The sequence below is a fragment of the Cibotium barometz genome, chromosome 52, assembly GCF_041138505.1.
Source record: "Cibotium barometz isolate CiBa-2024 chromosome 52, ASM4113850v1, whole genome shotgun sequence".
NCBI classification, from domain to species: Eukaryota; Viridiplantae; Streptophyta; class Polypodiopsida; order Cyatheales; family Cibotiaceae; genus Cibotium; species Cibotium barometz.
Window position 1 is genome coordinate 16271941 of NC_141097.1, and position 14731 is coordinate 16286671.

General features: G+C 36.5%; 1 protein-coding gene across 1 annotated transcript; it reads left to right on the forward strand.

Annotated features, from left to right (window-relative positions):
- The first annotated feature begins 345 nt into the window (after window positions 1-345).
- On the forward strand, window positions 346-2228 carry LOC147608867 (uncharacterized). The gene is made up of 3 exons (XM_086788367.1): window positions 346-867; window positions 969-1261; window positions 1343-2228. The coding sequence occupies exons 1-3, from the start codon at window positions 648-650 to the stop codon at window positions 2021-2023; spliced, it is 1194 nt and encodes a 397-aa protein (XP_086644493.1). The 5' UTR covers window positions 346-647; the 3' UTR covers window positions 2024-2228.
- Window positions 2229-14731: the final 12503 nt, after the last annotated feature.

Consider the following 14731-nt stretch of genomic DNA (forward strand, 5'->3'; position numbering starts at 1 on the left):
AAGTTTGTTCAGTTGGTCTCAAGTAGGTGCTTAGAAAGTAAGTTTTTTTTCTTATGAATGAAAATAAAGGTAATGCTCAAAAGTAACCAAGAGGAATCATAGATATAATTAAAATTTTAAAAACTTCTTCCTCAAATTCCTCAAAAGGGATGCCATTAAATTTCAACCTTGTTTTTTCAAACATTGGACACTTGAATATAAAGGGGCGCTCAACTCCTACTTTATTCAAGGCTTTTCTCTCGTATAGAGTCAAGTGTCACACTCTCTCTCTCTCTCTCTCTCTCCTGATTTCAACCTTTTCTGACTTCTCTGTCTCACAACATATCACGTGTGTGTGTCTTGGTGTAGGGTGCTTGTCAACCATCGCCCTAAGCTCATCTCTGTACTACTGTAGCCATCTCGTTAGCCCGACCCCAGAGCTCTCTAGGTTAAAACTCGCGATTCTCTAATACAGAGTCTCCTTCTTTGCACAAAGCTACTGATCAGATCATTAGATTCAGCTACTGATTTGTCTGTGCTGAGATATTTCGTGCGTGTGGGATGAGATGAGCGTTGAATAAAGCGTGCATGATGTTGGATGTTATCTTTACATTTCGTGTAGCTGCAGCGCTCTCTCTGTCTCTCTATCTCTCTCTCTCTATCTCATAATGGAAGGGTGGAGTAGTGCTTGTAGCACAGTAGAGCCTAGGCAACGTGATGATCAGAGTGAGCCATGGTTGCCTCCTGGTTTCCGTTTTCATCCCACTGATGAAGAGCTGGTCACATTCTACCTAGCCAACAAAATGCACAACGCCATTAACTTCACAGAAGATCGGGCGGCGATCATCGAAGCAGACCTCAACAAGTGCGAGCCATGGGAGCTTCCGGGTATGAGCTGAGAGCCCGTTATCTCACCTCAATGAATGGAAAGAGTATGATTACCGTGTTGAGGAGTTGATTAAATTGACTAAGAAGATTATATGATCCAGGTGAAGCTAAGATGGGAGAGAAGGAATGGTACTTTTACAGCTTGAAAGACCGCAAGTACCCCACGGGCATGCGGACCAATAGAGCTACTCAGGCGGGCTACTGGAAGGCCACAGGAAAAGATCGGGCGGTGATGAGCTCGCGGAGTGGCAAGCTCGTGGGGATGAAGAAGACTCTCGTCTTCTACAAGGGGAGGGCGCCCAAGGGACTGAAGTCCAACTGGGTCATGCACGAGTACAGGGCCGCAGACACCATATCACCTACAGCTCCTGCAATGAAGGCCAGGACTACAAAGGTAATATTGATTACTGGCCAGTAATTAATGGAAGTTTGATCAGGTTTCAACTAAGCATTCTTTGCTTGCACTGCGGCGCAGGACGAATGGGTGGTCTGCAGGGTTTTCCACAAGACCGCCGGCGGGAAGAAAATGCCGCCGGCGGCCATTCAGCAAAGCAACGCTTTCATGGGCGCCGCCGCTGCCCAAGTGGATGCCCACATACCCAAAATTGCTTCTAAGCTTCCGGCGCTGCCATTGAGTACAGCGCGCAGCATTTCAAGCGCTTCCGACTCGCTTCCGCCCGCCATCGACAACTTCTCCGCCACGCTCGACTACACCCTGGATAACTCTCTGGTCAATGATGCACTCTTCCATAACCACAGCTCTAGTATTGTTCACGATACCTCTTCCTATCACAACATCAAGCTCGAGCCCTTTAATTGTACTATCCCTACTAATTATATCGCGGACGTCTCCTCCTCTTCCTGTTTTTCTGCCAGATTTGTTGATCATCAGGCCCTGCGCTTCGATAACAGCCTGCCGTTACTTCAAGACTACGGCCAGCTAGTCGTTAACGATCCTTGCACCCAATTACCGTCTCCTCACCACAATTTCCACGAACAACACTGCCTTAAGGCACGGATGCAGCGCCCAACGATTAGCTTCAGCGCCAACAATGACGTAATTATGGCCCCGATTCTGTCGCCGGAAGTTCTCTCGGATAGCTGCACCACAGAAGATGCCTCCCCTCCCCGTGTCCTTCGTTTGCCTGCCCTCTGATCTAGAAGGCCTCTACTTACTGTATGCCAGCCTTCACGATCAGCCGCCGGCGTAGAGTTTATTGGATTTTTTTTTTGGGCTCATTTCGGTGCCCTATTTTGCACATTATTCTGTAATTAATTAGCTCGCTTCAAATATCTAACGTTACCTATTCAGACTTTCACATTGGCGTGAGAAATTTAATTAAGAATTCTTAGCCTGAAAACCTTAGCCAGCTGACCCCTGCACCTCCTCATGTTCTACGGCCCCAGCCACTTTGCTCTGTCTAACGCGACACCCCCCTTCCTTCTTTTTTCCCCGTTCTACTCATTATCGCCTCCTTCTCCTACTGATAGAGACGAGACAGAGAGATGTGAGCTCTCTTACGCCCAAAGACAGAGAGAGAGAGATGGCAGACAGAGAGAGCTTCTGCATGTTGCTGTGGCACAGAGAGAGAGAGGTATTAACGTCAAAAAGAAAGAGAGAGATTGTCAAACCGACCAAAACAAAGAGAGAGATTGTCAAACCTACCAAAATAGACCTTACAAAATAAACAAATATTAATAGGGTCCCTTGAAGTACACCAGCCGATTTGATGGTTATCCATAAAAACCATTTTTTCCGTATTTCGACCCGGAAACTAAACGCACTACAAAAATTGTCAATGGGCTTAAATTTGAATTTCAATCAATAAAAGTATATGATAATGCCATTTTTTCCTAGCATTATATTAGATTGGCCTTATCACCCTTTGCTTGCAGGTTGCAACGAAAATTATCATGTCTTAAATTAAGGGCTACAAAAATTGTCAATGGGCTTAAATTTTAATTTCAATCATGAAAATGCCATTTTTTCTTAGCATTATATATTATATTGGCTTTATCATCCTTTGCTTGCAGAGGTTGCAACGAAAATTAATGCGAAATATTTACTTAATAACTCTACCCTTATTTGTTCTATGCCAAGTAGCCATCTTACATTGATTTAGAAAGACCTCTTTTCGATGCATAAAACTTCTTCTAATACCCTCAAGATCAACTAGTCTTACCGTATGGAGGCAGACCATTAGATGGTTCATAAGTATTGATAAACAATTAAAACGATTTCGAAAGAAGTGGGCAATATTTCTTAAAAACAATTAGAATCTTTAGAAGATTTTGTTAAATAGGATTTTTAATATCACAAGAAAAACAAACATTTGAAGTGCATAAGGGTTCAATTTTACCATTAGTTTAGTATACAAAAATAATGAAGAAAAGATGGACACATCTTTGAAGCTACTTCCTTTGATAACAAAAGTTAGGTAAGTCAAAATTTGAACTAGGGTTTTGAGAACCATCAAACTTCAAGCTCAAATTTTGTTTTGAGCAAAACACTTTAGAAACACTTGTCATCATACCAATGTACTTATCAAAAGCCTCAAGAATCTCTATTGTTCTCAATACCATCACTTTCTATTTCATCCTCATCCACATCACATGATGTGGTGTTTTAAATTGCCAGGAAAGAGACGGTCTAGGCCCTATGTGCTTAGAAAGGGCCTAGATCCTTTGTTTTAATTTTCATGTGTTAATCCAATTCTAGGATTAACAAGAGCTACCGCCGTGGGAGCACCTTTGAAATAGAAAGGGGCTTCCCACCCCAGGTCGCGCTCCTTGCCTATAGACAAAAAGGTCTTAAACTCCATCTCTAATACCAAGTAGTCCATCTACTTCATGAAGATAAGCCCCATGACACACTAGATACAAATTGCATCTCTATCCACTTATCTACAAACAAAACTCTAGAAAGGTTACAGAGCAACACGAGAAGGGCCTCTAGGTCTAACACAATGTGTAGAGTAGATAGACTATCTATAGCGGTAGCACAAACAACAGATAGCTTATGCTCAATGGAAACAATCAAGTCGGCTATGCTAACTAAGAGACCTAAAAGCTTAAGTATGAAAGCACAATATGAAAAGGACAAAAGGATAATTAGGCTTAAGGAAGCCTAAAAAAGGGCTAAAATAGGATTATGCTAATGAAGGCACTAATCACTAAAGCTAGAGATCTTAGTGTGTGAGAATGGTAGTTTTTTTCAACGTCTTAGAACACCTTGAATGAGGTCGGTTTAGGACAATAGAAATTAGGGTTTTTTCGCAAGACAACTAGACATTGTGGATCAATCCGCACTACAAAAATCAAGGTATGGACAACACAGATACAATCTTCATACCTCCATCTAGGTATTTTTAACAGTCCAAATTTCATGGAGGTCCTTGATCGAGGTAGCTATGGTGGAGATTAGCAACTTTTGGACAGTTAAGATTTGATACTTATACCTTGATCAAAGTTTGGACAGACGATATTAAAAATAAAATATTTTTATTTTGTGGACCTCGATTAAGGTACAAATGATATGGATATGATATATTGCATACACTCAATTATTGAGGTCTTACATGGTGTCAAAACGGCGTTCTGGCATGGACCTATGGAGCTCCTACATGGCAAATGACTCAACCCACAGTGATCTTGACATTGAGGACCTCGATCTAGGTATTTTTAACAGTCTAGATTTCATGGAGGTCCTTGATCGAGGTAGCTATGGTGGAGATTAGCAACTTTTGGACAGTTAAGATTTGATACTTATACCTTGATCAAAGTTTGGACAGACGATATTAAAAACAAAATATTTTTATTTTGTCGACCTCGATTAAGTTACAAATGATATGGATATGATATCTTGCATACACTCAATTCTTGAGGCCTTACATGGTGTCAAAACGGAGTTCTGGCGTGGCACTGGACCTCCATCGAGGTCCTACATGGCAAATGACTCAACCCACAACGATCTTGACATGGATTTCCACTTGGACCTCAATCGAGGTGTGGAGTGGCCTATATGGATGCCACTTGGACCTCAGTCGAGGTATCCAAGCCGAGGCTTGGGTGGACGGGTGGTATGTTGTGATTTTGCGAGCGTTTTGCCTATACACCTTGAAGATAATCCACCCCCAATTTTTTACGAAAGGTGTTTGTCCCATCTTTGGGTTGATGGGATGGGTTTGAGCACCCTTAGCATGCAACCATCCAATAGTGTCCCCTCCATGCACACTTTTTTATAATTTAGGCCTCGTAATGTCCCCCATCTACATGCACATTATTCTTTTGATTGAGCCCAACGTGCAATCTTGTCTTGGCCCATTTAATGTGCCTTTCCACATGATCCATCCCCAACATTCCTATAATAATCATAGAAAAATATGTTTGATTTAACGTATGCACGAATCCGCTTAATGGAATGTGCGAATGTGCACAAGGTTATCATATATGTGCAAATGTGCACAAATTTATTTCATGTGTAAATACCCAATAGCACTTATATTTGGGCAAAGGCTTTTATGTCTACAAACCTTAGGAACTTTCATATGGTTAATAATATGTAAAGAAATACCCAAAGGTAGGAAAAGCAAGCCCAAATTATATGCACATCTATTATTAGCTCCTTGGGCTATTTTTTATGAATACAATTCTCTAAATATTCAAGTAGTGGAAGTGGAGCTACACACTTGAGGAGGAAGATTTCACCCAATCTTGTCTTGTGTGGTATTTTCTATCCCTAACTCTTGTTGCAAATTTAATTTTTGTTTACTTTATTCAATTGGTGTTCAATTTTTAAAAGTGTGAGCATGAGATAATTGATGAGTTATTTGAATTAAATCAACTCTTGAAAGTTTCTTGAAATTCTATCTTTCCAAAAAGTTAGATGAGTGATATTGGTATGGGAGCTAGATCTAAGGAGAAGGGAGATACCACACTAGATCTAGGGAGAAGGGAGATATGGTATGAGAGGTAGATCTAGATCTAGAAAGAAGGGAGATGGACACAAGAATTGAAAGCTAAAAAGCTTAATTCAAAGATTTTTGGAAGGGTTGGGTCTATTATCCAAGGGTAAAGACTAAAGCATAAGGGGAGGGTGGCAAACCACTCTAAAAAAACCACAAAACCACCTTCTCTATGAAAAGCGATTTTTCCAAATTCTTAGCCTCTTCTTGATCCATCCATATGGATGAAGTCTCCAATTGAGGGGGAATCCGGCTTAGCTTTTGGATTGCTAAACTACTGCAACAAGAAGAAATCTATAATGGACAGTGCATAAATCAATTTGGAGATCACCAGCTAAATCGCTTCCTGCAAGCTTTTAATTTCTTTTAATAGAAAGCTCACAAAAAAAAACCCCTTCTCTTTTCTTTCCCATGACGAACGGCTAGAACAACAAGCAGTACTACGTGGGATTTCCAAAGAAAAGCAGCTTTGTTTTTTTTCAAAGCTTTATAAATCTTCGTTGATAAAGCTTTAACCAAGCTTTAAAAAACATAAAATCCATATAACCTTTGAAATCTTTATTATATATATATATATATATCCCTTCTCCTTTTGTGTCGCATCCCGTCGCCATTAAATAAGTCGCAAAGAAGCTTTAAAATGCTTAAATTACTAAGCTTTAAAAATTTTAAAGCTTATTACTATAAGCTTTAAAAGCTTATACCCAATATATATATAAGCTGCTTCTTCTTTTTTTAAGAGAAACTTATGTATTTCATAAGCTAAAAGTGTTATATTTTTGCAATCTCCAAAAGTCTTCATTGGCCCAAAGAAAAAGAAACCTTTGTTATGAAGCTTTAAACTTTAGAAAAGTTTTAGCTATCCTTATTTATTAAAAAAAACCTTTAATAAGACTTGTGTGAAAGCTTATATTAAGCTTTATTATCAAGCTTTGATCATAACAAGTTTAAAATTTTTGAGGAAAGGTCTATACCCTCCTCTATTAATCTCTACATGAGGCTCACTATACTTGCTATAAAAGCGCTTTTTATATAACCTTTGGTTACAACTTCTCTCAAAAGCTTTATTTTGGGAGTAAAGCTTTAGACTTTGAGACCAAAATCTTTTATGAAATAACCATCGGGGAGGGTTGAACAAACAGTCTATTGAAGCTTTTACAAAACTTATAAATTATCCATTTTATAAGCTTTAAAAAGCTTATCATTCTCACCCTCCCAAAGAAAAGTTTTGTCTAAAAATTCTAAAAACCTTAGTTTAAATTTTAATTAAACTTTAGTTTCCTTTTCTCAAGACCCCTCAAACACCTTGTACATAGTTTAATTAAACTGACCACTTTCTTGTTTTATTATTTCCTTATTTTATCAACTTTTTGTATTTTCTAATCATGTTTAATATTGAAGCATAGCATAAAAAAAGGATAACTTAAATTTATGTTTCTTGTTCAATTGTTTTAAAAATTTTATTGTTGTATGTTATGAAAACATTTAAGAGAACTTTACCTAGAATTCTAGATAGGATACTTTTATTCACAAGCTTGTTTATCAAAGAATTTGAATAAAGTTCTACTATCTTGGCTTGACGTCAATATCGACAAAATGACTAATCAACTATCAATCCAACCACTCTTATTGGCGCTTAGAGAAACTTTTGAACCGCATATCTATCTTTTGGTCGAGAAATGCATCGACTACGAGCCTCCCCCTTGGCCCTTCCTTGAGGAATGAACATCTATTACCCTATGGGCGTGTGGAATCATTTGGGATGATTCAACCACAAAGGTTGTGGACTTTGACATCACAGCAGTGCCCCATAATGCCTTTCCTAACTCTTTATCTAAATTGCACATTCTATATTTTTTCAACATGGTATTCGAAACTCGTATCCATGTATCCAACTTTTTGGCAGTCTTTTCGATAATAGCTATCACTAACCTTACGAGAACACTTTTCCCCATCATCTTTTTAGATTGTATGAGCAGGGGCTCTTGGCACCCTTGAACACCATATTAGAGAATCGAAAAAATCCCAATTCCCATTTTGTAAGATTGTAGAAAAGGGACCATGGTGAATCTCACTTTTGTTAAAACCCCCTCATGTGACATCAATGGAAAGAGATTAAAAAGTAGGTTCTAAATGCACATTCTCCAACAACTTTTGAGTTTATATGCTTAAGATATACCAAAAAGTAGATTGAAAAGAGAATTCCCAAAGTCAAGATTTTTCCAAATTCTCCAATATGGTAATCTTGGCCCTACACAAAAGATGTACTTAAATTTATTTCATTTTAAAATTATAGAATCTGGCAATTATGTTTTTTTCTTTTCATTCTTTTACAATTAAGATTGTTAAAATTGTGATTAGTTTTTCATTATATTTATGTCTATATTCAAATTTTAAAAGTCTCAAAACTCTCCAAGAGAGACCAAAATTAGTTGTAATACATCACACCAACTACACTTGACAAGTTCTCATGCCAAAAATTTTATGTTTATAGCATTATAAATCAACCATCACCTCACGATCCTTACCCACCTTCGGAGCTCTTATGACTCATGGCACAATGTACCATAAAAAGGCCACCCCCCTTCTCCTCTTTACATTCCAACCTTTCTCAATCCTAGAAAGATTAACTAAAGGATTAATTAAACTCTTCTTATTGTTTACTCTCTTGAATTTAGAAAATTATGTAGATTAGAGTTCTATAAATCTAATTTGGGTTACTTTAAGTTAAATAAAGAATGATAAAAATGAGAAATGGTCAGCCATACAAAGGAGGTTATGGCAAAATTTTCTAGAATTTTGTGGAAAAGAAAGTTTGTTTTTATGTTATTCCAAAAGAGTAATTCTCACCATTTTTGCATCTAAAAGAAATATTCTAATTACTCCATGTACATATTCACCTATGAATATGCATGGATATCACTGATATTAATTATTAAAATTTATTTCTATGCATAGAAAGATGCATAAAGGAAAAAAATTTATTACAAAAGTGTTATTCTCATTAAATTTGATTTTTATGCATAGAAAGATGCATAAAGGAAATTGTTTTATTACAAAAGTGTTATTCTCATTAAAATTGATTTCTATGCATAGAAAGATGCATAAAGAAAATTTTTTTATTACAAAATTGATTTCTATGCATAGAAAGATGAATAAAGGAAATTTTTTAATTATAAAAGTGTTATTCTCATTAAAATTGATTTCTATGAATAAAAAGATGCATAAAGAAATTTTTTTATTTCAAAAGTTTTATTCTTATTAAAATTGATTTCTATGCATAGAAAGATGCATAAAGGAATTTTTTTTATTACAAAAGTGTTATTCCCATTAAATTTGATTTTTATTCATAGAAAGATGCATAAAGGAAATTTTTTTATTACAAAAGTGTTATTCTCAATAAAATTGATTTCTATGCATAGAAAGATGCATAAAGGAAAATTTTTTATTACAAAAGTGTTATTCTCATTAAAATTGATTTCTATGCATAGAAAGATTCATAAAGAAAGTTTTTTAATTACAAAAGTGTTATTTTCTTTAAATTTGATTTTTATGCATAGAAAGATGCATAAAGGAAAAAAATTTTATTGAAAAAGTGCTATTCTTATTAAATTTGATTTTATGCATAAATAGATGCATAAAATGATTTTTTTGTATAAAAGAGCTATTGCCATTGAAGTTGATTTTTATACATAAATAGATGCATAAAGAATTTTTATATCAAAATTAGAGTTCTCTTAACTTCTATGTTTAAATTCTATGAGTATTTGATAAATGAATAACTAAATACTTTAAGAGAGAAATTTCTATCATTTTATATTACCATGGATTGTAAAAAGAGAATTCAGGAAATCTATTGAGATCGAAATATTTAGATAAATGATTAATCTATTCCTTATTGGAATTCGTAATAACTAATTTAGAAATTAGTAGAGTAAATATTCAAAGAAAGAAATTCAGTAAAATAGTGACTAAGTTATCAAACGTTTTCGAGAAAGATAGATCAAGAAAAATCTTATCCGACTCGAACCTTGAATTAGACTATGACCAAGACCAAACTCTTTCGTCAGTTTTGAGGAAAGAAGGTGTGACGAGTTTAGAAAAATACACTCAAAACTCCCGCCAAATCTGAAACTAAGTTTGAGACCCTTCGAATTGATTTGTGGATCAAGGTTATAGAATTTGAGGAATTCTAGTATGAAATTCAGAATTTCAATCAAGAAGTTTTGGGGATACTAATTCAAGAAAAACTCCTTGTATTCAAAAGAAAATCAAACTGAAAACTTGCATAGAAATGAGATATGATGTGAATAGATGTGATGTGAATAGATGTGATGAGATGTGATGTGAATCAGATAGATGAAATGAATGGATAGAGGTGGATGTGTATGTGATGAAAATGGATGTGAATGTGTATGTGAAGAATGGATGTGGATGTGTATGTGAAGAATGGATGTGCATGTGTATGTGAAGAATGGATGTGGATGTGTATGTGAAGAATGGATATAGATGAGTATGTGAAAGAATGGATATGGATGAGTATGTGAAAGAATGGATGTGGATGTGTATGTGAAAGAATGGATGTGGATGTGTATGTGAAAGAATGTGATGTGACATGAATATATGTGGATGTGAAGTGATAGATATGAATGTATGGATAGATGTGAGTAGTCGTACATGTGAACGATTGGATGGATGTAGATGAATGAGAGATGTGTATGAATGAGATATGATGTGGATAGAAGTGATGTGATATAATGTGGATAGAATGCCTGTGATGGGATGGTTATGAGAATGAATGTGGTGGATATGAATGAATGAATGTGATGGATATGAATAAATCTGATGTGATGGATGTGAATGTGATGGACGTGTGAATAGATGTGATGTGATGTGAATCGAGATGTGAATGAATGAGATGTGATGTCATGTGAACCGGGATGTGAGTGAATGTGATGTGATGTCAGGTAAACCGGGATGTGAGTGAATGAGATGTGATGTAAATTGGGATAGATGTGATATGTGATGTGAATGAATATGATGTGATGAGATGTGGATATGGGTAGGTGCGAGTGGATGAGATCTGATGCGGATAAATGAGAAAAAATGTGATGAGAATGGGAATACATATGAAATAAATGAGGATTGATGTGGAACAATGTGGAAAGATGAGAGTTCGTTATAGAAACTGTATTTATGACCTGTTTTTAAATGACTATTTTATGTCAAAAATACTGGGGAAGCATTTTGACCGTCTTGTGAATGAGGTCGTAGTGGAGACCTATATGATAAAGTTGCAACGGCTGACGGGGAGTCAACGGAGGATGTCTCGTGTAGCAAGGTCGACCGAGGTCTTGACTAGCCTCGGTTTGATTTAAATGGTGAGCTTTCGGTACGGTGGATGAGGGACTAAGGAAGCGGCCTATGAGTGAAGCACTAGGTGACCTACGAAGGATCCTAGAGGGTGCTGACCATACGGTGCCCGGGCTACTCTGAGTCGTCGAAGATACCCACACGTACGTCGTGGTGGAAGATATTGGAATAAGGAGTAAGAGTTGTTTTTTGAATTCGGGCATGGATCTGGTTGATTGACCTTGCGGTTCTCAACGGATGAGTCCATGGCTCTTTTATATGGATTAGTTGGTTGATCTTGCTGATCTTCGACGGAGATTCCATTTTGATTTTTATAAGTGAATATATTGTCGGGTACTATGAGCTAGGAACTATTGAAAAGGCCCCTGAGTGGACACATGGTGAGCGTTCTGGTTGCCAATGATGCCATAAGTACAGGGATGAAGGAAAATTTAGAAATTAGAATTCAACCAGATTAATTTTGGAGGATTATGATCAATGATACTATAGTTTCATTAAATGATTATTTTAAAGATAACTGAATCTGTGAAAAAAGGCTATTTCATATTGGGTGTGTAACTGGTGTGACTAGTTTTAAGTTTGCATGAATATCCAACTAGGGGACCTTGGAACTCTTTTCCCTGGTACCTGGGACAAAACCTAACCAAATTCTTAAATGGATCCCATCACTACAATGGTTGGGTGGTTGGCTAACCCACGGGACTTGATGGGGTTAGGTTGGACTGATGGATCCCTAAAATGAGACTCAATTCCGTTCTGGTACGATAGATGAAGTAAATCCCGGATAAAAATTGTTCTATGGAAAAGAATCAATGACTGTGCCTCTCAACAATGAGGAAAAAAGCGTTGGTCTCTATGATCCACAGTGCAAGTCTTTTCCTTGATCTGACTAAGATACTTACGGGTTCGGTCAGATAAACTCAGTTAGTTAAGGCTCTTAACTATGTAAGAGTAAAAATATCCTGGAGGAATCGCCCGTGCTTTCCGGGCGAGGGAAGTTTTTTTGGGTTCAGTTTTGGAATAACCGAGGGATTAGTCTCTTGTCCGAATATCCGTGGTTGGTGGGCGAGGCCCCGACTGAGGGACCCTGCCCCATGCAAGAAGTGCTACATCTGCTAGCACCCTGAATTCGTTGCGCGGAGGGGACAGGGATCTTTCAGACTTTCTGGGTAGCCTGAAGTTGGTAATGATTCGAATCTAGGGATTCACGTGGAGGTACTCTGTGCATGGTTAATGGACTTGCATTTTTATCTCAAGTTTTCTATGCTTATTTTATGTGATGGAAATGAGAATTGTTTTGCAGGGAAGAGTCTGTATCTAGAGGACTTGTGGATGTTATTGAAAATGAGAAGCCATGATATTTTAAAGCCTACAAAGAGATCTTAAAGGTGAAGCTGGCTCATTGTGCCTTTTTTGATTCTGTGCTGTTAGAAAGTGCTCTTGCATATGGATCTAAGAAAGTATCTCCTCAGACCAGTAATGACACACATTTTCGCAGGTCTTAGATAAGTTGAGTTTATTGTAGCTTGCATTCTGATAAAAATGAAATACAAACATGATCATTTTCTGTAGAAGTGTGAGTTTGCCACAATGTCTAGATCACACAATGTGTCTTTCTATGGAACTCTGTATTTCAATAAAGCTTGCAAGGAAGATCACACAATGTGTCTTTCTATGGAACTCTGTATTTCAATAAAGCTTGCAAGGAAGATAACACAAGGCACATTACATTCCTTTATGATTTTTGGATGTGATACTATCCAATCAACTTACTAGATGGACAATTGGACCACATCAGTTGTTGATTGAAATATCCTTCTTTGTGAGACTCAGCACAAGAAGCCATTTAATTTTTTAGCTTTTTATACTGGATATTATCTAGGGTTCCCTTGACGTTAAGGTTGGCTACATGATGGCTACTATTGTATTTTTTGCTATGGAGGTCTATTGGCATGTGATACATTCAATGATTTTATGCTTTCTCATTCAAGTTGGACCCAGTATTTGTCTTATGTGTGTATACCTTCAGGAAGCTACTTTTTAAGGTATACCCAACAACAACCTTCCACACGTCTCTCTCAAACAATACCCAACCTCAATTCTATGGAGGATACACTCAACAACGTCATTTTCATAAAAGAAAGCAAAAATGGCATAGGGCTTGTCAGAAGCATGGGTTGTAGGTATATCTTGATTCTTTTACTGTTTTCCCTTAGTTATTGATTCTTTTATCATCTTGTGTTATAGATAATGTATTTGATTATGAGAGGCCATTCATCAATGATTATACCCTATCACCCAATGTAGAAGGGATCGTAAACAAAGCAACAGAACACATGGGTTTAATCTAGCTATTAATAAAGTAAGCATATGAAAACATTCTACACATTTTGGCTAAGTTTAGCAAATGAGATTTGTTGTATGCTCACAATTCTTAGGTCCATTCCATCTTGTCTAGGATCTCTCGAGGATGCTTAACTACAATGACTTGACTATAATAGTGTATGAGGCAGCTTCTCTATTGTTTTACTGGTCGAGAGAGTCTCTACTATAAGAGCTATGTCCAGCCTCAGGGAGCTGAGTTGACCTCCTTCAAGGTATATGATATAGAGAGTTTACATATAGTGAATCCCTCGAGAGAGAGCTATAGAGAGCAATAGGGCTACAACTCTACCATGGGATTCCTCTTCATGGAAATGTCCAAGTAATTACAAGCTATGTTCCATTGACATTAAGCTTGAGTTATGAGGAATGTTTTCCTTTGCCTAGCTTTGCTATTTGTCTAAAGTTTCAAAGTTAAGATGTGTATAGGTGGTGAAATGAAAAGCCAAACCTCTCTAATGAACGTAGTCCTGGTTGTAGATCTGACATGGGACTCCTATTTCATATCTTGATATTTGATAGATAAAGAGATCTAAATTTTATAATATTTTATTGAACTACTTAACCGTATAATATTGTAAGTTTACAATGCATACATGAGACTATATGCAAACTAGATCTCAAATTTGTTTTAGATCTTGAAATGTTTATAAAATCTTTTGTAAATAGTATATTAATATGATTCATAAATAGAAAAAGGTAAACTTCTATGTATTCCCTATATAGAGATACAATGTATACAATGTATTCACTATTTAGAGATACAATGTATTCATTGTATAATTTCCTAGGTACACATAAGGATATCTAGGAAAAGTGCAAACAAGGGAAAATGGAACATTTCCTTAGAAAGGCTAACTAGGAAATGTGTGCATGGATTTCTCTATATAAGAAAATTTGCCTACATAGGGAAAAAATTCTTATGTAAGTAAATTTTCCTATATAGAGAAATCACATGGGGAAATTATAGGAAAAAAATTCATATGTTTTTAGTTCCATATTCAAGTTTGGATCCCTCACTAATTATTGATTTTTTTCACTCATTTGGCTTCCATATTTAATTAATTATTATTCAAACTAACATTCACATTAGCGTGGGAAATTTAATTAAGAATTCTTATGCTGAAAACCTTAGCCAATCACCC